This window comes from Amblyomma maculatum, chromosome 3 (genome assembly GCF_055883805.1).
Source record: "Amblyomma maculatum isolate TAMU_Amacu chromosome 3, ASM5588380v1, whole genome shotgun sequence".
NCBI lineage: Eukaryota > Metazoa > Arthropoda > Arachnida > Ixodida > Ixodidae > Amblyomma > Amblyomma maculatum.
Genome location: NC_139346.1, coordinates 1,510,301 through 1,533,663, shown reverse-complemented (window position 1 = coordinate 1,533,663; position 23,363 = coordinate 1,510,301). Strand labels below are relative to the sequence as shown.

Genomic DNA, 23,363 nt, shown 5'->3' with positions numbered 1-23,363 from the left:
GCAATTAGCAAACTGCGCCGTGGCACAGTCACTGAGCCCACAAAGCTATGTCGACAGTTGCTTTTCTTTTATATCTGGCGGGATAGCTGCTATTAAAACTTCAAGGGCTAGTTGGTAATTTCTTGTTGGAATCATTTTGTAGTGGTAAAAACACGGACACAAAGAACACACTAGCGGGTGTCCCTTGTGTTTCGTGTTCTTTGTGTCCGTGTTTTTAACGCTACAAAATGATTCCAATAAGCTCTTGATGGTGTTGTCTTTCCAGGGTGGCTCGAGAACAGGCATCTTACGTTCCATTGATGTGAATGACGGCAGTAGCGATAAGATGAGTCTGGGAACGGAGTGGAATATGGCCGCCCCATCTCCGTAGCCGGGGGACACCTGTCCTGGCGAGGCACCCGAAGACACACAAGCCAGGGAGGGAATTAGCAGGTTGCCGATTAGACAGACGACCATCTGCATGACGAAGGGAAAGTGGTTAGCAAACTGTGCCGTGGCACAGTCACCAAGCTCAGAGTTTTAACAACAGCTTTTGGTGGGAAAAGCAGTCAAACACTCTCAAAATCTAAAAAGATAATATCTATTTGGCTTTATCTATCTATAGCTGCTGCAAAATCATGTACTGCCTCAAGTATTTGTGCGAGAGTTGATATCCCGTGCAGAAACTGCTGCCTAGGATCTATGAAATCATTTATTTCAAGGTAAATGGATATGTGTTTAAAGATGACATGTTCCATAATTGCTGCATGTGCACAAAAGTGAAATAGGTCTGTAAAACGTAAGAAGTGATTTATTTTCTTATTTGGTCTATCGGAGGGTTTTTAGCATACTTCCAATCATTAGGCTTGTGACAGAGTTTCTAAATATGAGAGATAGATACTTAATGCGCCATTCTGCATACCTGAAAAGTATCAATATCAAGTAAAGGCCACAGAACGCCTTCTTCAGATATACACATATTATTTACCGGAGGGTATTTGTTGTTGACTGCAAACTGCGGTTTCTTTCCATCATCATCTTTGTTTATGGAGCGAAAAAACTGATTAAAAAAATTTGCTATTTGAGATTTGTCAGACAGTTACATCTGCAATGGATGTAGCGGGGAATGTGCCTTTCTAGATGAAAAATGTCGCCAAAACTGAAAGGAAAGTTTTTCGTCGTTATATTGCGGTAGTTATATTTTGCTGTCTTTGCCAATCTCTTGAGCTGTTGGCCCATGCCGCTAAGTTTCAGAACGTTGGCCACAGAGAGGCACTGCTGGATCTTTTTCTAGCCTTTTTCATTTTCTGTTTTAGGCGTACAATTTCTTTGGTGTCCAGGGATTAGTGTTGTGTACAAATTTGCAACTTCGTGGCACATACTCATTCAAACTGTAAAACAGGTATTTGGCTCTGATATGTTCAGCGCCTGATGCTGAAGAGGACGACGACAACCATGTTCAACGCACGTGACAGTCAGGAAAGAAAACGACGATGGCGTTCGCTTCGACGCTCATGCGTGTGCTGACGCAAGTTCTACGACTGATTGCCGAACGTTTCATTGACTGTTGACGGCGTAGCGCCCTGTTCAAGGTCTTCTATTACAAGTGGTGGAGCGTTGCCTACCACTTCCACAATGCCTGAGACCGCCAACCCCATTACCTGTCATCTGTCCCGGCGCAGCGCGACCCAGTCATCTTCAGCGGCACCGATGACACGGATGTGGAAGACTGGTTGGAGTCGTATGAACGCGTAAGTGCGTACAAGTGGGACGACACCGTGAAGCTCACAAACATCATTTTTTATTTGAGCGACGTTGCCAATCTATGGTTTCGCAACCATGAGAGTGACATCTTTACCTGGACGGCCCTCAAGACCAGCCTGACCGAAGCTCTTGGCCGTCCCACTATAGGTAAGCTTCGCGCCGAGCAACGCTTGCAAAGTCAGGCACAACAAACCGGCGTAAACTTCACCAGTTTCATAGAAGATGTCGTCGACCTCTGCAGGTGCGTAAACCCTACCATGAGCGACGCCGAGAAGATCGGGCACAATATGCAAGGCGTTGACGATGACACCTTCCAGATGCTCGTCGCCAAAAACCCCCAAACTGTGTCCGATGTTATCAGCTTCTGCCAAAGCTTCGATGAGCTGCGCAAAAGACGGCTTTTCACATGACTTGCTGGCCTTCAGCAGGCCACCCTTTCCAGCTTGGCTCTCTCCGGGGACAGTGTCCTAGACCAGCAGTCGCTCATTTAGCACATTCAACAGTTTGTTCGTGAGTAAGCCGCACGCCAGCCTTCCTTGTCTACCTGCCCGCCAGCACCTGCGCCTGCGCCGCCGCTTACTCCCACTCTTCAGCGTGTCATACAAGAGCAGGTCGCTGAAGTTCTGCCTTCACCTCCTCAGCAGCCCCTGGTGGCAGCTCCTCTCACGTACACTGATGTTTTGATGCGGCCACCACTGCCTGTCGCCCCTGTGTACAGCCGGCCTCCCCTCCTATACGAGCCTCAGGGACCTCAGCAAACTCTTACGATTGCCGCTCCCACCGCTCGCCTTCTCCTGGCCATCGTTCCCGTTCTCCCATGCTCCGCCGCCAATCAGCCGTTCACACGGAAAACTAACGGCCGCAGTTCCGGAGGCAAGAATTGCACCATCAGAAACTAACTCAAGACCTGTTTCCGAACCAGCTAACATTATTACCGTTTACATTGAGCGAGTTCCTGTCGAAGCACTTGTAGACACTGGCGCAGCCGATTCAGTTCTTAATTACGCCCTCTGTCGCAAACTCAAAAAGGTAATGACGCTGCTTCCTGCCATTTCTCGTCGCACTGCCAGTGCTCAGGACATACGACCATTAGTCGCGTGCACTGCCCGCCTTGTCATCGACAACGTTCAATACACAATAGAATTCCTTGTCCTCGCCCGCTCATCACACGACGTCATCCTTGGTTGGGACTTCGTCTCTAGTCATAACGCCATAATAGACTGCACCCGTGCTCAACTTGTGTTATCACCCCTCAATGACATTTCTTTTGACGCATCCATTGCTGCAGCTGCTGAACGCCACATTATTGACGAACAGGTGACCGACATGCTCCAGCGCAACGTGATCCAACCGTCGCACAGTTCTTGGGTGTCTCTGGGCGTCTCTGGTCGTCCTGGTCAAGAAAAAAGACGGTTCCATTCGATTCTGTATAGACTACCGCCGACTGAACAAAATCACGCTCAAGGACGTTTATCCTCTCTTTCGTATCGACGACGCCCTTGACTGCCTGCAGGGAGCTGAGTTCTTTTCTTCAATAGACCTGCGTTCCGGCTACTGGCAGGTGCCGATGGGAGAGGTCGATCGCCCAAAAACTGCTTGCGTCACACTCGATGGGCTCTATGAGTTTAATGTCATGCTATTCGGACTGTGCAATGCCCCTGCCATATTCGAACACATGATGGACAACCTACTCAGAGGGTTCAAATGGCACACTTGCCTTTGTTACCTGGACGACGTTGTCATCTTTTCCCCGGATTTTCCATCTCACCTCCAGCGCTTTGAGACAGTTCTGCGATGCCTGACCGACGCTGGCCTCCAATTAAATCTAAGGAAGTGCCGTTTCGGAGCACAGCAGCTAACCATTCTCGGACATGTCTCCAAGGATGGCGTTCTTCCCGATCCGGCAAAATTGCGCGCTGTGGCAGAATTTTCCAAGCCAACTAATGTGAAAGAACTCGGCAGCTTCGTCGGCCTCTGCTCGTACTTCCACCGCTTCGTTTGCAATTTCGCCACAATCATCAACCCTCTCACCAATCTTCTGTCCAGCCACGATCTTTCAGCCTGGTCTCCACACTGTGATGATGCCTTCGCGATACTCTGCCACCTTGCGACGACTCTGCCAATCCTGCATCATTTCGACCCTTCCTCTCCCATGGAAATCCACACTGATGCCAGCAGCGTCGGCCTCGGCGCAGTACTCGCTCAGCGGAAGTCTGGTTTTGATGAGTACGTTGTCGCTTATGCCAGTGCCGTTTCGGAGCACAGCAGCTAACCGTTCTCGGACATGTCTCCAAGGATGGCGTTCTTCCCGATCCGGCAAAATTGCGCGCTGTGGCAGAATTTCTCAAGCCAACTAATGTGAAAGAACTCGGCAGCTTCGTCGGCCTCTGCTCGTACTTCCGCCGCTTCATTCGCAATTTCGCCACGATCATCGACCCTCTTACCGAGCTTCTGTCCAGCCACGATCTTTCAGCCTGGTCTCCGCACTGTGATGATACCTTCGCGACACTCCGCCACTTTCTGACTCCACCAATCCTGCATCATTTGGACCCTTCTTCTCCCACGGAAATCCACACTGATGCCAGCAGCGTTGGCCTCGGCGTAGCGGAAGTCTGGCTTTGATGAGTACGTTGTCGCTTATGCCAGTCGGACCCTAACAAAAGCTGAAGCAAATTATTCCATCACCGAGAAAGAGTGTCTGGCTATCCTCTGGGCAATAGCAAAATTTCGCCCCTACTTGTATGGCCGTTCTTTTGATGTTTTCACCGATCATCACTCCCTCTGCTGACTGTCTTCTTTGAAAAATCCTTCTGGTCGACTGGCCCGTCGGGCTCTGAGGCTCCAACAATACGGCATTAACGTCATCTATCGCTCTGGCCGTAAACATGTCGATGCTGATGCTCTCTCACGTTCTCCCTTGCTGTCTGAAGCCACTCCTGCTATATCCGTTCTACATCCCACCGATATGACTTCCGAGCAACAAAAAGACACATGGATCGCTTCACTTTTGAATTTTTTATCTGGCCCCGCTTCACGACCTCCTTGCCGCGCTCTCTGTCGCCAGTTTCACCATTTCGCCATCAGAGACGAGCTCCTCTACCGTAGGAATTACCTTCCGGATAGTAGAAAGCGGCTGCTTATAATTCCGACCCATATGCGCTCTGTTATTTGCTCCCATTACCACGACGATCCCCAGTGTGCCCACGCCGGCTTATTGAAAACCTTCACTCGCCTGTGACAGCGGTACTACTGGCGTAAGAGGTGCCGTTATGTTCGTCGGTTCATCCAATCCTGCCAAGAGTGTCAGCGCCATAAACACCCACCTCGCCAGCCCGCTGCTCCTCTGCAGCCGCTGATCTGCTCAGCGCAGCCCTTTGAGCGTGTTGGAGTCGACCTGTACGGCCCGCTTCCTAGCACATCAACAGGCAATCGCTGAATCATCGTTGCAATTGATCGTCTCATACACTACGCCGAAACGGCGCCTTTGCCATCTGCTACAGCTCAAGACATTGCCTCCGTCATCCTCCATCACATCATTCTTCACCATGTGGCTCCCAAAGAATTTGCTGAGTGACAGAGGTCCGCCTTCCTTTCTGAAGTTGTCGAAGCTGTTCTTAGAGAATGCAAAATCGTTCACTGCGCCACCTCCACGTACCATCCGCAAACAAATGGAATGGTTGGGCGTTTTAACTGCACCATGCGCGACATGCTGGTAATGTATATCGCTTCCAACCACTCCAACTGGGACCGCGTTCTTCCATTCGTCATATTCGCTTATCACTCTGCCACTCAAGCGACCGCCGGATTCTTGCCATACTTCCTCCTGTACGGTCGTGAGCCCTCTTGTACCATGGACACCATTCTCCCTTACCGACCTGGATACTTCCGAATTCACGACTGTTTCACAAACTGCAACTTATGCTGAAGAATGCCGCCGGCTTGCCCGGTCCTTCACTTCTCACGCCTAGCAACAGCAGAAAACCACCCAAGATCAATCTGCACTTCTTCCTACTTACCGTACAGACTCTTTGGTCTGGCTATGGGTGCCTTCCTCCAGTCCCGGCCTTTCATCCAAACTTCTGAGCAAATATCAGGGCCCCTACTGTATTGTCAAGCAGACATCCCCCGTCAACTACCTCATCGAACTCCTTACGCCATCCACTGACCACCGTCGCCGGAATCGTGAAATAGTACGCAGTAACCGCCTGAAACCTTACTACAATCCTGCCATCGTCACATCGCCATAAGCCGCCAGGATAGCGTCTTTTCGCCCGGGGGAAGTTGTAAAACAGGTATTTGGCTCTGATATTGTTACGGGGATGTACTTAATGTGATGGCACTGCGATAGGCTGAACTCGACGCTAAGACTTCGGTAGCCGTGCAGAATCCACTCTCTCAGCGTTGTCCTCTTTCTCAACGCTTCGTCGTGCCCGCGTTCCTCGATTGCCTTTGTCAGTGAGCACATCACTTTGGTCCCGCGTTTCCCGGTAACAATATGTTCAGCACCTGATGCTGAAGAGGGCGACGAAAACCATGTTCAACGCGCATGACTGTCAGGAAAGAAAACTACGACGAAGCTCGCTCCGACGCTGATGCGTGTACTGACACAAGTTCTACGACTGATCACCGAACGTTCCATTGATATTGTTGACGCGCCCTGTTCAAGGTCTTCTATTACAACGCATTTAATGCAATATTTTTAAAGATTAACCATAAACTTTTGGCAGAGCATGAATTGGACTCATAACAACAAGTGAAATATGAAAAGGAGCTATCTAGTTTATCCAAAACCCCAGCTTCATCAACACGTGTGAAGCTTGGAGACACACGCTTTACTTTCTTGCAGTTCGTCATGGTGTTGAGATGTGTGCTTAAGCGTACCATCTTATGATCCGAGATGCCGTCCATAATCTGTAGTTTTGGCTCACGACGAAGCAAGCAAGCTACAAAAAAATAAGTTTAAAATAGAGGCAGTACCATTTAAATATATGTAGGCTGGCTGGCCAGCTGGGTTGTCATGGAAAAGAATGATATCAACAAACGGCTCTGCAAAACTGAACGCTTCAGGGAAATCATCAGTCGCCTTGATTGATGGAATATTAAAATCGCCCCTAAATGTATGCCATGCCACGTAACCACATTTTTCACAGTGGAGCTTTCCCAAGTCGTGAGAATGACATCAGTGTTCTCTCCTGCAGCGGCAGTCAGCGTCAGAGCAGCCGCCCAGGCACCGAGCATTGGACCGTCCAGGGAGCCATCGAGGTGAGGGTCAACTCACTATGCATTACTTTTCTGTTATGCACTCCCAGAGGAATTTATACCTCAACGGTTGGGTCTCTCATGACCCATGTGTTGTTATTATCAGTTTATCTTTAGAGAAAATTTGTGGCCGTCTTATTTGGTGCAAAACAGCATCAGTTTGGCAGGCTTTGCTAGTGTTCAGCTGTGTGAACATCATCATTTTTATTACAGCGATGCGTTTTGACTTGATCCAACAAGAGGCAGCATATATGGCAGGTATACCAACTCTGGAGAGTCGCTAGCCGCATTTGAAACTATGAGGAGCCCCAGTTTGGCCACTCCGACATACCGGGCCAGGCAGTTACTGACTGCAGAGCTAATGGTTTTTATTAAAATACTGCAAAAAGAAATATGCTTTACAATAATGTCCTCACATTTAATATACTATCTAAGTTGCAATGAACCAGCCGAAAAGTGCACACGTGTAAACGGGCACAAGATTTTATTTTCCCATAAGAAGTGTCTCCCTGTTAGCCAGATATACCTTGCGATTGAATCTGACTTTTTGCAGTTACCATGCACACTTTTCAGAGGTAAACCTAATGAAAGGACTGGTTTAACCATGTTCAAACCTTGTTAAGTGATAATTAGCTCAAAACTAAACGATAAATATTGTTTAGTTTTGGTTTCCACACGTCAGCACCTTTTAAATGGTCTTAGGTTTCTGATGGTAAAAGTGCTTGTCCTTCCTCTCTCGTTGTTCCTCGACGCAGCGCTGGTGATTTGCTAGGAATCAAATCACTGTAGCTTACAGTTTAAGCACACGAAATATCTTTGCTGTAACGCTTGAAATATTGGCGTGATTAGAGATAGAAGCTGCAACGACTGTCAGGCTTCTCCGCACTGCACAACTACAAGGAGGTGCATGATAACATTGACACTACCAATACATTTCCCGCATAGACACACTTGCTCGCGAGCCCCCACACAATACAGGTAATGGGGTAACCTTGGCGAGCAGATAATTTCAGTGGAATACATATGATTCATCAGCTTCAGCCGGACTATACCCATTGCATGGCGAAGGCCTCTCCCAGATTCCTCCAAATAATTCGGTATTGTGCTAGCTGCATCCACTTGACTCCTGCGAACTTGATTAACCTCTGCCCATCTATTTTCCTGTCTCCCCATGCTGCGCATTCCTTCCTTTGAAATCCAATTTGTTATCATTAGTGATGAATGGTCATCCTCTCTTCACACCACATGCCCTGCCCCTGCCCGTTTCTTTCTGATTTTCACTAAAATGTCATTAGCTCGAGTCATCTCTGCGACCCACTGTGCCCGCTTCCTAACTCAAAGTGCTACACCTACCATTTTTCGTTCCATAGCTCTCTGCATCATCCTCAGCTTAAATAGAACCTTTTTTATTAGCCTCCATGTTTCAGCCACATAGGTGAGTACAGGTAAGATGCAACTGTTATATGCTTTCTTGAACGATACCTGTAAGCTGGTGGTCATAATCTGTGAGTAGTTGCCTAGTGCGCTCCATCCCAATCTTATTCTCCTAGTTATTTCCTTTTCATGGTCCAGATCTGCGGTTACTACCTGTCCTAAGTAGACATATTCACCTACCACTTCCAGTGCTTCACTACCTATTGCAAACTGTTGTTCCCTACCGAGGCTGTTGAACATTACCTTAGTCTTCTTCATATTGCTGCATTCCTAATAACTTTTGTGGTGCCGTCTTGCAGCCAGACTGCATTACCGGATGTTTTAGCTGTCCTTAGCCATGCTAATGACCCCAGCATTCTTCGTCTTTCTCTCTGGAGCTCCCGGCAGCATAGCCACATCCCACTGCCGCGTCACAGTGATTAAACCTACCTTTGACCTGCATTGGCAGCTCTGGCTGTTTGACGGTGACATTTGGTGGAGCCGTGCCAGGTATGGTCCCATGTCCGCTGACTTCGAAAGGCACCTTTGAAGTCATTTCCGAGTGCGTGGATACAACACCTGTCCACATGGTGAGTCGTCGCCTGCGAGGCCTACAGCCTTAGTTCACACGTCCTGAGAACACCTCCAAGAGCCATGACTCTATCTCGGGCAGCTATGTTCCTTAGCAGACTGGAGCAGTGCCGCCATTTGTCCACACACCTCGGTCACCACCTTCATTCCACGGTGATAGGTTCGAGGATGTTGAAGACTGGTTGGCCAGTTTCAACCGTGTGGCGGCCTTCAACCAGTCGGACGGTGAAGGCAAGCTACAAAACGTCTACTCCTCATTGCTGGATTTGGCCAAAACGTCATACAAGAATCACGAAGCTTCTTTTACCACCTGGGAAGCTCTTTACCGAGAGTTGTTGGTGAAACTTTGTACCGACGAGAGGAAAGAGAAAGCCGAACTGGCCCTGCACTCAAGATCACAGCAGCCGAATGAAAGTGCTGCCATGTTCATTGAAGACATGACATGACTCTTCAATCGGGCTGATCCCGAGGCCAAGAGGGTGCGCCACCTAATACGGGGTGTAAAGGAGCAGTTGTTTGCCAGACTTGGGCCATAAGGCCTGCAGTATTTTGAAATAAATAAATAAATAAACCCTCCGACAACTGTGGCAGAATTCACAGAAGAGGCAATGGGTATGGAGTGCTTTTTGCAAGAGCGGGGCATGCAGTACGGTCAACTTGCTTCTATAGCAGCCGAACGTTACTGCTCGCCTACGTCGCTGCCCACCGAGGAACTTCGAGAGTTTGTGCAGAACATTGTTTGTGAAGAGTTCCAGAAACTACGCTTCGAATCTCCACAGGCTGCTGCGGTAACGGACGTAGTCCGGGATGACATCAAGCGAGTGATGCAGCAACCTCCAGTAACCAGTTTTACCCATCCTAACCAGTTTTTACCAATCCTGTATTATCTGGTATAAATATCATACCAATATGACCAGCGTTGTTTGAAGTTTAGTAAAGATTATTTAAAACCAGACAGACCAGTCCGATATGAAGGTTATAGCGGACAGGCCATGCCCGCGAACCAGACAGACTGTCTGGTATTGATCTCGATCTGGATGGACCAGTCCGGTGTGCAGCTAATACTGACAGACGTTTCCGGTATGTATCTCAAACCTGATATGCCAGGCAGCAGGCAGGTATGAATCTGAAACCGGACAGACCGCAGTTCAGTATGGAGCTCACTAGGACACCATATCTTTATACGAGCAGCGCAGTTAACATGACACACGAGGAAAGATACACACACATGGGATGTGTGTGTCTATTTAACTCTTAACTGCGCCACTCATATACAGATATGCAATACCAACTAGCCCGTCACATCGCTCTTTTGGAGACACCATGTCCAGTTTGAAGCAAATCGAGTTAACCTAAAGAAGCATTATGAAAAAGCATGACTCAGTAGAAACATCAGCAATCATGCCAGCATTGTGAAATCAGTGTAGACGAGCTGCATGTGAAAGTACTGGAAGATGTATAGGCTCCCAAAGCAACACGCGGTCGTGCTGCTGCTCCTGACAGGAAGCGCCATCAATGGCAGAAAAATGGAAACTGTAAATAGGCGGGCAGCGCCAGCAGTGCGTTCTCCTTGCACTGCCGCACTCTCGCTCCCTTCCGAGCTCGTGCAGAGCTCTCGCGCTGCATGCATTACGTCGCTGAGTACCGTCAGTAGCGCGGCTTGAGAAAAATATGCTTGCTTGCAATGTGTGCTTTGAAAGTCGGTGATCACTGTGCAAACGCCGCGTTATTTGCGTTAGTGATTTTAAGCGATGGCTTATACAGCTCATTCGCTCGAAAAGCCGCCGACGTAGTAGCAGCCACACCACGTGTTGGAAGTATTTATTCGAGGGCTTAGTAAGTAAATTGTATCATTGTATACAATGGTACAAAAAGTACTTTGTGGTCCTAGTAATTGATGATTGATTAACAGGCAACGAAGAGTTCATGAAATCAATGTTATTAATTGATGAATGAGAGGAATAAAAGAGATGAAAAAAATGAAAAAGGGGTTCAAAGGTGTCAAAATGCTTAGAATGACACGCTAATGCTTTGTGATGCTAATTAAGAATTGTAATTAACTGACCCCTAATTTTTAGTTGATTGGTTGGTCTGGTTCATGGGCTTTAATGTGCCAAAGAGACTCAGTCTAACGGCGTAATGAAGGGCTCCAGAATTTTCGGCCACCTGGGCTTTTTAATGTGCATTGACGCTGCACAGCACACGGGCACCTTGCTTTTCTCTTCTCCTGCATCGAAAATCTAATTTTAGTGTGTGCTCAAAATACTGAACGCTCAGGAGTGTGTGTTGTCGAGCTAGTTGGTTCTGCATATTTAAGAAGAAATTAGCGGTAATTCTTGGACGGGGACAAAAGGAAAGAAAACACACGACGATAGTCAATCGTCGTGTGTGTTTTCTTCCCTTTTGTCCTCGTCCAAGTATTAGCGCTAATTTCTTCTAAAATAAGTATGAAAGTTCTATAAGCACTACGAATTGAAGCACTCAGTGGTGCACTCGATTGATGTTCTGTGCTGTCGAATATGAAGGTCATGCTTTATTTGCTTGCATATGACATCCTTGTATAAGTAAGCGTTGCCTCTTTGGGATGACAGTTAATTGCGCAGTGGATATATTTTTCTGTGGAAGTGGTATATACTGGTAGGTAATAGGCACATGTTCTCCATTCATTGAAATATTCCCCACTGGATTGTTTATGAGGCAGCAGAACAGTTAGGCTCTGGAAAGGTAAGCTAGATGCGAAGCTAGGCTGGGAAGTTAGCTCTGAATAAGCTTGTTTCATCTATTTCAGTTCTCTCACCATGTTTGGACTTGAATTTTGTGAGAATATGGGCTATACTAGCACAAAACTGGCGCACAACTGGTTGTGAAAATGCAATGTTCAGTGCTGATGAGGCCAAACCAGTGTATGCGATTAGCACACATAAAGAGCTAGAGTGCAAACATATGCGCAATGATGTTAAGGCAATTTATAACAAGTTTTAGTGCTTTATATTTATTTGTATCTGCTCCCTGAGGATTGGACAGGTATGCTAACAAGGTTAGCATTTGCCGAGGAAAGTTTGGGAAGCTAATAGCACCTTTAACAAAAATCTATGCTAGCTCACATTTGCTTATTCATAGCAGGCATGGTGATCCCATGAAAAGTGAGTTTTTTTTTCTAGGTGGAAGATGCCCTTGCAAATCTGGAACTTACACTAATTTTAAAACAAAACTGCGGTGGGCTTAGTTTAAATTATTACGACGTAAATTCGTGCACCAGTGGGGCAGTAGCCAAGGTTTCGACCTCTTCGCCTGCGAGTTGGAAAAACATTCATGCTATGAATGCTGTGCGTCAGTAAACATGGATCAATTCTAAACCCTGGAGTAATGCTTTCCTGTGAGAAACAGCTTATTTTGAATTTAATGGGCAGCTTTCAGAGTCTGAACGAACCGCTAGCCTGTTCACCTCTCATCTCACCTTTCATAGCTGGCAAGGAGACCACCATTCTTGAACGGATACCTACGGAATCAAATCTTTTTATCTTTTCGTACAAAGGCGTCAACTGAAACAGAGCACCTGCTAGGCACCGCTGTCCTCTTTAGGCCGTCTCTTCCATCGTGAAAATTCTGCTTCTACACAGCTGTCGAAGCAGCACACCGAACTACCCGTGTGGAGACTCCGCTGCACCCCAGCTGGGCAGAACAGCACGTGTGCATGCACGCCGCCTGCAGTTTTCAAAGAGGCCGCACCGGCTATTCCCAGTATTGCCGCTTCGCCCTTTCGGTGCTGTAGTCGTGCGCAGAAACTTGAGCTTGGGTTCTCTATATAGCGGTTGCATCCAACCATAGTTCTGCATAAAGAAAGTAACAAAATTCCCATAAAGAAAGGTGTTAGGCAAGAAGACACGATCTCCGCAGTACTATTCACAACTTGCGTAAAGGAAGTATTCAGAGACTTGGAATGGGAGCAGTTAGGGATAAGGGTGGTTGGAAAATATCCTCAGTAATCTGTGATTTGCTGATGACATAATCTTGCTAAGTAATTTAGCGAACACATTGCAAAGAATCAGAAAGGTAGGCCTAAAATCAATGTGCAGAAGACTGAGATAATGTTCAACAGCCTCGGGAAGGAACAGCAGTTTGCAATAGGTAGCGAAGCACTGGAAGTTGTAGGCGAATAGGTCTACATAGGACAGGTAGTAACTGCGGATCTGGATCACGAGCAGGAAATAAGTAGGACACTAAGATTGGAATGGAGCACATTTGGCAAATACTGGCAGATTATGATCAGCAGCTTACCAGTATTGCTCAAGAGGAAAGTATATTATAGTTGCATCTTAACTGTACTCACTTATGGGGCTGAAACATGGAGGCTATCGAAATGTTGACAACGCAGAAGGCTATGGAATGCAAACTGGTAGAGTAACGTTAAGAGACAGAAAGTGTTCAGAATGGGTCAGAGAAATAATTTGAATTCTAACGGAAATCAAAAAGAAGTGGACAAAGGCAAGACAATCGGTGGTTGCTTAGCGTAACAAATTGGATTCCAAGGGAACGGAAATGTAGCAAGGGGCGATAGAAAGTTCGGTGGGTGAATGAGGTTAAGATGTTAGCTAGGGTCAAGTTGATGCAGCTAGCACACGATCTGTGTAATTGGAGAAATATGGAAGAGGCCTCCGCTCTGCCATGGGTAGCCTAGCTGATGATGAACCTGTCACTTATGGAACTGTAGACTAGGTGCAGGAGCAGGAGACAGAAAGTTAGGTGGGTAAATGAGGTTAAGGAGTTCGCAGAGGTCAAGTTCATGCAGCTAGCTTAGGGTCGGTGTAATTGAAGAAATATGAGAGAGGCCTCTGCCCTGCTGTGGGTGGCCCCGCTGATGATGAAGTAACCTGTCACTTATGGTTTGGTTTGTGGGGTTTAGCATCCCAAAGTGACTCAGGCTATGAAAGACGCCGTAATGGAGGACTCCAGAAATTTTGACTGCCTGGGGTTCTTTAACATGCACTGACATTGCATAGCATACAAGCATCTTGCTTTTCACCACCAAGGAAAACGGGCTGCCAAGGCCAGGATTCGATCCCGCATCCTTGGCAATAGTAGCCAAGCGCCGTAACCACTGCGCCACCCCGTCAGGGCCTTTCACTTGTGGAACTGTAGACTAAGCGTAGGAGCAGACGAGAGAAAGTTAGGCAGGTGAATAAGGTTAAGAAGTTTGCAAGGGTCAAGTTGATGCAGCTAGCAAAGATTTGAGAAATATGGGAAAGGCCTTCATCCTGCCTTGGGTAGCCCGGCTGAGGATGAACTAACCTGTCACTTATGGAACTGTAGACTAAGCATAGGAGCAGGCGACAGAAAGTTAGGTGGACGAATGAGGTTAAGAAGATCGCAGGGGTCAAGTTCATGCAACTAGCACAGGATCGGTGTAATTGGAAAAATATAGGAGAGGTCTTTGCCCTGCCGTGGGTAGCCTGGCTGATGATGAACTAGCCTGTCACCTATGGAACTGTAAACCATGTGTAGGAGCAGGAAAGCCATGTGGGGGAATGGATTAAGAAGTTTGCAGGGGTCAAGTTGATGCAGCTAGCACAGGATCAGTGTAATTGGAGAAATATGGGAGAGGCCTCCGCCCTGCTGTGGGTAGCTTGGCTGATGATGAGCTAACCTGTCACTTATGGAACTGTAGATTAAGCGTAGGAGCGGGCGGTAGAAAGTTATGCGAGCGAATGAGGTTAAGAAGCTCTCGGGATTAAGTGGATGCAGCTGGTACAGGGCCGGGCTGATTGGAGAAATATGGAAGAGGCCTTCGCTCTGCAGTGAGTATAGTTTGACTGATGATGATGATTATGAAACTGATACCGGACGGAGTATTTCTGCTTATCAACTAAAGCAGGCCGATCAATGAAGCTCAACCAGAATCAGCATTGTGGAGCATGCCAGCACACTAATAAGCCCGAAAACAACTTGCTCTATATGTGAGCTACGCTTAGTTTCATACATACCTCGTAGATGTGAAGCCTTAGGACTGTACGGTACACTAGCAAGTGGATGCGTGTAGTGCATCGTTTTCGTGTGTGCAACAGATGCTGTAAGTCATCCGATCTTACCAAGATACTTGTTGGGCGAGTTGGTACTTAATCATTATTAATATAAACAGCGCGAACACGAAGAAAAAGGACAAGATACAAGAAAGCCACAGTACAAGCGCTGACTCACAACTAAGCCTAAGCCCTTTACTCCAAGGCCCAAAAAAAACAAACATGAAGAAAACGAAAGAGTCACGTGAAACAACTCCTGGGTTCACCTGCTGCATAAAAAAATTACTTAAAAAAGTCACCTAAAAAAGACGCCTCTTTGCTTGAAAGAGCAAGGCTGAAACACTTATTGTCCGTTGAAATAAAATATGATTCCACTATCTCTCTCGTTATCTTCTCTTTGTGGCAATATAAAATCCTGACACTGTCAAACTTAGGAGTGCACTTCTTCTTCTCCTTCTTCATTATTTCACGACTGGCAATGTGATACCAGAAACGTTTTGTCCTTTCCACTTTCCAAGTTGTTCCGGTGTTCCTGTAGTCTCTTATTAATTAAAGTGGAAAGGACAAAACGTTTCTGGTATCACATTGCCAGTCATGTGAAATGAAGAAGGAGAAGAAGAAGTGCACTCCTAAGTTTGACAGTGTTAGGATTTTATATCGCCACAAAGAGAAGATAACGAGAGAGATAGTGGAATCATATTTTATTTCAACGGACAATAAGTGTGTCAGCAAGACTTCTCTTGCTCTTTCAAGCAAAGAGGTAGTTCACCTTCTTATATATATATGGATGATGTGGTGTTCCAGATGGTCCGTTGATCCGGGGGGGCACGTTGCAGGAAACGGACGGGACAACTTTTCGAGCGCTACGGGCACTTTATTGAACGGGTCAATAACACATTTTGCTTTCGCGAACACAGCTCGCGACTTCCTGCCACCAGTCGTAAGTCGGCAGTCAGTCTCTCTACCCGTCTGTCTGTTTTCTCCCCAAACACCCGTCTTAAGTATACATTTTCAACATCCTGGTTACCGACTTCGTGGCCAATCGGAGGAAAAGAGCTGCTTCGAGCCAATCAGAATGACAAAGCCACATTTTAAATAGCCAATGCAACATCGGCACCTCCGAGATTGGTCCTTCGCGAGCCCCGCGTGCCTCCCACCAATCGTTCGCCCTTTCCCCCTGTGGAGCCGACGCACAGATACTCTCTCAAAATCAGTGGCGAGACTAAACAAATTAGCAAAGACACGTGAACGCCACTTTCACTTTCACCAGCAATGCATATACGTGAGAGGGCACACAGGGCTTCGCCCTTTCCCCCAGTGGAGACGACGCACTGATTCTCAAAATCAGGGGCGAGACAAAACAAAGCAAAGACACGTGAACGGCACTTTCACTTTCACCAGCAATGCATACATGTGCAAGGGCACACGAGAAATACGAGGGTAGTGTCCGGACCCCGCTGGCCCTAAGAAGAGTGAGAAAAAGAAGAGAATTTATTGCTACCGCGCTTGTCAACACGAACGCCGTGTGTTGCGGCGATGTTTCCGTCAACTTTAGAACCGACAGCACCGGATGTGCCCTACTGTTCTCCCGCGTCTTGGCCGGCTGGGCGAGAGCGCCGCGGGGATATTTATGTTCCCGCGAGAGTCGACAGCTCGACGGCGCGGTGCGCGCCTTTCCGCTCGAATACTACGAAGGCATCGCATTAGAAACGGCACGCCTGGCTCGCACAGCGCAGCCAGAAACACGAGACCGCTTGTGTGTAAACGTCGCGCTCGCTTCTCGAGCGACCGTCCGTTTTCGTGTTTTGTTTTGACAGCTTACGGTTGCGTCGGTGCCATCCCATCGGTAATGGGCTGAGCAGGGAAGTCATAAACCTTCGCCCGTTATTGGTCTTGGCTGACAGGTTAAACGACGACGCGGTTCGCTCTCCGCAGTCTGCGTCGCCGGCACGCCTGACTTGTACGGATCTGTTTTTGAAACTGAAACGTGTGCTACCCGTAAGACGACCCTGGGTTTTCCACGCGGCTCCAACAGCAACCAGCACACTCCTCCGGTCGCACAGGCCAAAGGTCACTGCAGCGTGCACATTTGCAGGCCCCTTAAGTGGTACAAGCGGCAGATGCAGCGCAGGTTGTTTTCCCCGAGAGTCATAATTCCCGCGTCTGGCGCCGAGATGCCTATTCTGTCTCACGGTCCGACCACCACCTCCCAAGGTCTCAGCCCCGAACTCCCGGTCAAATAACTTTTCCTCGCGTATTTCAAGTTCAACGGGCGCCCGGACGCGAACTTATAAAAAACCCCTGACAATAAAGTTAACAATCAGAAAGAAAAGAGAAACAGAAGAAGAGAGCCGGCTGTTTTGGAGTGTTCCCCTCCTCAACAACAGCCCAGCAACTTAACAGAGATGTCTTTTTTAAGTGATTTTTTTAAGTAATTTTTTTATGCAGCAGGTGAACCCAGGGGTTGTTTCACGTGACTGTTTCGTTTTCTTCATGTCTGTTTTTTCTGGGCCTTGGAGTAAAGGGCTTAGGCTTAGTTGTGAGTCAGCGCTTGTACTGTGGCTTTCTTGTATCTTGTGCTTTGTCTTCGTGTTCGCACTGTTATATTAATCATCCGATCTTGTGGTGTGTCTTCATATCTCAACTGAAGAGGGCCCTTCAATGTGAAAGTGCAAGAAGGAGAATGTAGCATTTTGCTTTCGACGACAGAATTATGCTCGAGGTTAGCTGAAACACATTGCTGATTATTGAAATATGCACAAATAGCCGCATGTTGGGCTATGCCTTCTTAAGTGTTTTCATATGCAAAACGTTTAATCAGAACTGTATTCATTGGCATCACGGCTCCGCTGGCAGCATGTCAAGCTAAAACGTGCTATATGATATTCATTATTCTGCCAGTATGTAGCAAAAATCTGTATGTAGCAGAAATTATGGGCTTTTGAAGATGACTACAAAACATTAGTAGATTAGGATATTCTGAGATTTGCCTGCACGAAATTGTACCATTGTAAAGACACGGGGCGCAGGTGACCACTCGGGATAGCCAGAAAAGAGTTTCAGCTGGTTTCATGGCCGATTGGTGAATTACGACAGCAATTTCTACACCCGAGAAAAATATACCAAGTGCGAGCCGGCGGGGTTCGTTAACTAGAATTATAACCGCCATAAACAGAAGCTGTTGTGCAGTATTGACCAATAAAATATTGCGAACTCTGGCACATCCAAAAGTTGACATGTGCAGACCACCAGATCATATTATGTGGCGCATTTCTCTTTTGAAAGCCGAGAGCATGCTTAGTCGGCATCTCGCCAGCTGCTATTTTTTCCGCCCATATCAATGCACCTCGGTATTTTTCTTCATCCTGCACTTCGAGCTTTTATTTCATAAAGCAGACATCATCGTTGCACCTTCCAGGCTCAACAGCCTCCCACTCTATCAGCATCCTCAGGTTCGCCTTAAAAACGCTTTCTTTTATACTGCTGTGCACTGGATTGCCTCATGAAAAGCTCAGCCACTCAGCTCGTGAACAGCGGGGCATCACAACAAACGCAGTATTTTTTTTTTCTTGTTAGTCAGGCGGCAGGCGCGATATAAAGCATGCTAAATATTTTGGTCTAGTGCACACAGCAACCTGTGATATCTGCTCTACCTGGCCCTTTCACACATAAGAAAACAAACAACAAAATGCATCACCGTCAGGCTCAGTCGCACATAAAGCAAACACGCACAGAACAAATCCTAATTGCACTGGCGCAAACTCCAGTAGGTACTTTTCATCATGCACATTTACTTTAGATGTATACATGCCTGTAACGAAGTGTTTTTCTCACAGTCAAGAGTATGCAGTTGGTTTCCAAGGTCGACCATTCACTTCTTGCTGCTTGGTAGCTCTAATTCAAGCGTCAAGTCGCTGTTGGTTGCGGCTCGCCGAAGCGAACCTGAAAAACCGCGTCTTGCATTCTGGCATGCACTGGTGGCGAGCTGGCGACGAGAAATGCCGTCCAATGTATTTCCATCAGTTGTGGCTAGAACTTCACGCATGCACAGAGAACTTGCGCATGCACAGAGAACTCGCGCAAAAGGCGGATTTCGCCCCAGGAGCACTGAAAGTTTCTGGCCGTTATCCTTGAAAACTATCAATGGTAAAATGACTATTGTGAAAGAAGGCTAGGTCGAGACGGCGAGGTCGTGATGGCAAGGACAGAGAAGCCTTGTCTAGCGTTTTAATCCGATCATGAACCCAGGCGCGTGCTGGAGCCGGCACCGCGGGACGATGATGATGGTATGTACAAATGAAAGAAGATCAAGGCATGTACAAATGAAAGAAGATCCACGGAAGGCTCACATAATCTTCCTGGGGAGTCGGAAGCGGCCAGCCCGGCCGCTCCTAACTAATTGATGCACCGCGGCGCACAAACGGTTTCAAGCGAGAAACAAACAATTTCAGTTTCACGGTGGCGTCGATCGGCTGGGGGATCAACAGGCGTGACTTTGTAGTTAACTGGAGAAGTTTGGCTGATGACCTCGTAGGGACCAAGGTAGCAGTGGTGGAATTTGTCGCTAAAGCCAGGGGTCCCAGTGGTGTATAAAGCAGTACTTCATCACCAGGACAATAAGAGACCATGTGATGTGTAGAATCGTAGCGACTCTTGCGGTCTTCCTGGCACGCTGCTGTGATGAGGCGGGCAAGATGACGGCATTTGGCCACACGAGATAAGAGCTGAGTTGGTACTGATGTGGAATAGTCGGGCGTAGAGAAAAAGGAACTGTGAGAATCGCTATAAACGAGGAAAAATGGAGAGTAACCGGTAGTCCGCTGTACTGCTGTGTTATAGGCAAATGTGACGAATGGTAGAATAGTGTCCCAATTTTGATGATCTGGTGTGATGTACATGGAGACCATATCCGATAAGGTGTGATGAAATCGCTCAGTCAGACCGTTAGTCTGGGGATGGTAACTTGAGGTTGTCTTATGAAGGGTGGATGACGCGTAAAGAACTTCGGCAATGACTGTCGATAAGAAGGCTGTCCCGCGGTCACTTAGGAGCACCTGAGGAGCGCCATGACGCAGTACAATTGATCGAAAAAAGAAATTTGCTACTTCTTGAGCGGAACCAGTCGGTACAGGCGCTGTCTCAGCGTAGCGTGTAAGGTGGTCGACAGCTGTTATAATCCAATGGTTACCCCCATCGGAGAGAGGTAGGGGACCACATAAGTCGATGCTGACTACGTCGAATGGTGTGGAGGGACAGGGAACAGGTTGTAGAAGGCCAGCGGGCGAAGAAGTCAGCCGTTTACGACGTTGGCATAGAGGGCAGGATGCGACGTAGTTGGCAATGCTGGAAGATAGGCCAGGCCAAAAGAATCGTGTTTTCATGCGGTCATAGGTATTATCAACACCAAGGTTACCTGCAGTAGCGTCATCGTTAAGAGTAGCCAGTATACGTGGGTGAAGCACACGCGGCACGACTGGGATCCAGCGAATTCCATCAGGGCAATACACGTAGCGGAGTAGGATGCCATCTTTGAGCTTGAAATTGCGAAGCTGTCGGCGAAGTTGAGGAATGGGTGGGTCCGAAGCGCCAATAAGGCGGTCGATGATGGGACGGCAGTAGGCATCAGCCAATTGCTGTGAGCGGAGAGCGTGTTTGTTCTCAGAGTCATCAAAAGAAACTTGTGACATACGTTGGGGAAAACGATGGTCGGCTGTGGTTCAGTCACTAACCCTTCTGACCAAGAATCCCTACAGGCTGACCTAAACCATGTGCAAAACTGGTGTTTGCAGCGGCTGATGACACTCAACCCTAACAAATGTAAGTATATGTCTTTTCACCGCCGCCGAAATCCTTTTGTTTTCCAGTACACAATTTCTAACACCTCTGTCGACCTCGTCCAGTCGTACAAATACTTAGGTATCACCATTTCTAACGATTTATCCTGGCGTCTGCATGTGACTAACCTGGTATCATCAGCTAATAAAACACTTGGCTTCTTGAAACGTCACCTGCGGGATGCCCCTCAACATGTAAGACTACAAGCATACATTTCACTCATCAGAACTAAACTGGAATTCGCATCGGCCATCTGGAACCCTCACCAAGCATATCTAACAAACGCCCTCGAAGCTGTGCAGAACAGGGCCACCAGATTCATTCATTCCTCGTATTCATACGACGTTAGCATATCATCTCTAAAATTGCAATCAGGTCTATCTAATCTTTCTGCTCGCCGTCGCACTGCCAGTCTCGTCTTATTTCACAAGTTTTTTTTATTCGCCACTCAGACAAGAACCCTACATCTGCGCACCCCCGCCGCGCAGATCCCATTGCATCAGTCACCCTCTTCAAGTTTTGCGCCCACGTGCCCGTACCACTGTTTTCTCTAATTCATTTTTTTGCCGAGTAGCAGCTGACTGGAACGGCCTTCCCTACGATATCGCTGCCATCACCTGCCCTGGAACATTCATGACTGCACTGAACATCTGTACTTAATAAAAACCCACCCCTTATGTAACACCCCGCAAGGGGTCTTTAAGGAAAATAAAGTGATGTGATGTGATATGATGTGGTCATAGGTGGAAATGCATTGGGAAGAAAGCAAGTCGATTCTGAAAGTGGACAGCGAGAAAGAGCGTCGGCGTTTTGGTGTTGGCGACCCAGTTTATAAGTGACATCGAAATGGTATTCTTGCAGGCGTAGAATCCAATGGCTAAGTCTGCCTGTCAAATTTTTGAGTGAAGACAACCGGCAAAGAGCATCGTGATCGGTCACAACTGTGTACGGACCATATAGGTAAGGACGAAATTTTTGGACAGCCCATACGACGGCAAGGCACTCCTGCTCGGTAATGGTGTAGTTTTTTTCAGCTGGAGTCATAGTTCGACTGTCGAAGGCAATCACTTCCTCACGCGAAGTTGCATCGCGCTGCAGAAGTACAGCGCCAAGACCGAGACCACTGGCATCAGTGTGCAGGATGGTTGGAGCGCTGTCACTGAAGTGGCCAAGAACACGATCTGAAGTGAAGGCGTGCTTCAAGTTGTTAAAAGCAGTTTAGCACTGGTCAGCCCACACGAAAGGGCTGCGTGCTTTAAGTAGTTCATGAAATGGAGCAGCAATAGTTGCAAAATGCCTTATAAAACGCCGGAAATAAGACACCAGGCCGACGAAATTGCGCAATTCTATAGTCCGTTGTGGACGAGCAAAGTTCAAGACCGCGATGATTTTTTCAGGGTCTGGACGAATGCCGTCATGGCTGACTAGATGTCCTAATATTTTAATTTCCTTCTTGCAAAGTGGCACTTCTTGGCGTTGAGCTGAAGGCCCGCTGAAGCGAGACACGTGAGGACCTCATTCAGGCGCGTGAGATGGTCGTTAAAAGTTGATGAAAAGATAACAATTGTCCAAGTAACAAACAGGTTCTCCATTTTAGGCCATGAAGCACAGCATCGATCATTCTTTCAAATGTCACTGGTGCGTTACTAAGTCCGAAAGGCGTAACATTAAATTCGTAAAGGCCATCGGGATTTGCGAAAGCGGTTTTTTCTTTATTGTCCTCGTTCATAGGTATTTGCCAATAACCTGAGCGGAGGTCTAAAGTTGAGAAATATTTGCCGCCTTGAAGAGAGTCAAGGGTGTCATCAATTCTTGGCATCGGGTATACATCTTTACGGATAATTTTCTTGAGTGCGCAGTAATCAACACAAAAGCGTACCGAGCCATCCTTTTCTTTAACTAACACTATTGGGGATTACCATGGGTTGTTGAGGGATGAATAATATTGCGATGGAGCGTTTACATTTTCTTTACTTTTCGTTCAGAGAGGGAAACCCGATAACGTTGTCGGCGAACGATAGTTACCTTCAGTAATGATGCGATGGTGCGCAACACTAGTCCTTCCCAGTGGTGGGGAAGTGACACCAAAAGTGGCTTGGTGGTGCCGAAGCAATGTCAGCAGTTCTTGGCGTTGGTTCAGCGTGAGGTTAGGATTAATAGTCTTTGTGAGAACAGAAAGAGAGACGTCTGGCAAAACACACTGCTGAGGCAGAGGAGTGGGCACCATCAAGGACAAAGGTTGAACATCCACCATGTAAAGGAGAGAAGTTTTTTTTGGGAGCACAAGGGATTTACGTGAAGTGTTAGTGGCCGCTACGGTCGCTGAGCCGTTGTAGAACCTGACAAGACTAGACGGGAAGGCGATGCCGCGTTCAAGATGACGATAAGATGGTGCGGTGAGTACGTTTCCATCAGTGATGTGGTCAGAAACAACGGTAAGTAGTTTTTTGCACTGAGGAGGCAAAACAATATCAGCGGCGGCAATGAGGGGATGATGTCGTTCAG

The 23,363-nt window shown here is 47.4% G+C and overlaps 1 protein-coding gene across 4 annotated transcripts in view; it reads left to right on the top strand.

Moving 5' to 3' along the window:
* LOC146194092 (tRNA pseudouridine synthase-like 1) overlaps positions 1-23,363 on the top strand; it is a 168,484-nt gene that overhangs the window by 25,308 nt on the left and 119,813 nt on the right. For all 4 annotated transcript variants that reach the window (XM_084597247.1, XM_084597248.1, XM_084597245.1 and 1 more), the window contains exon 2: positions 6,942-7,005. In XM_084597247.1, coding sequence (XP_084453373.1) covers positions 6,942-7,005 — 64 coding nt within the window. The remainder of the gene's footprint in view (positions 1-6,941; positions 7,006-23,363) is intronic.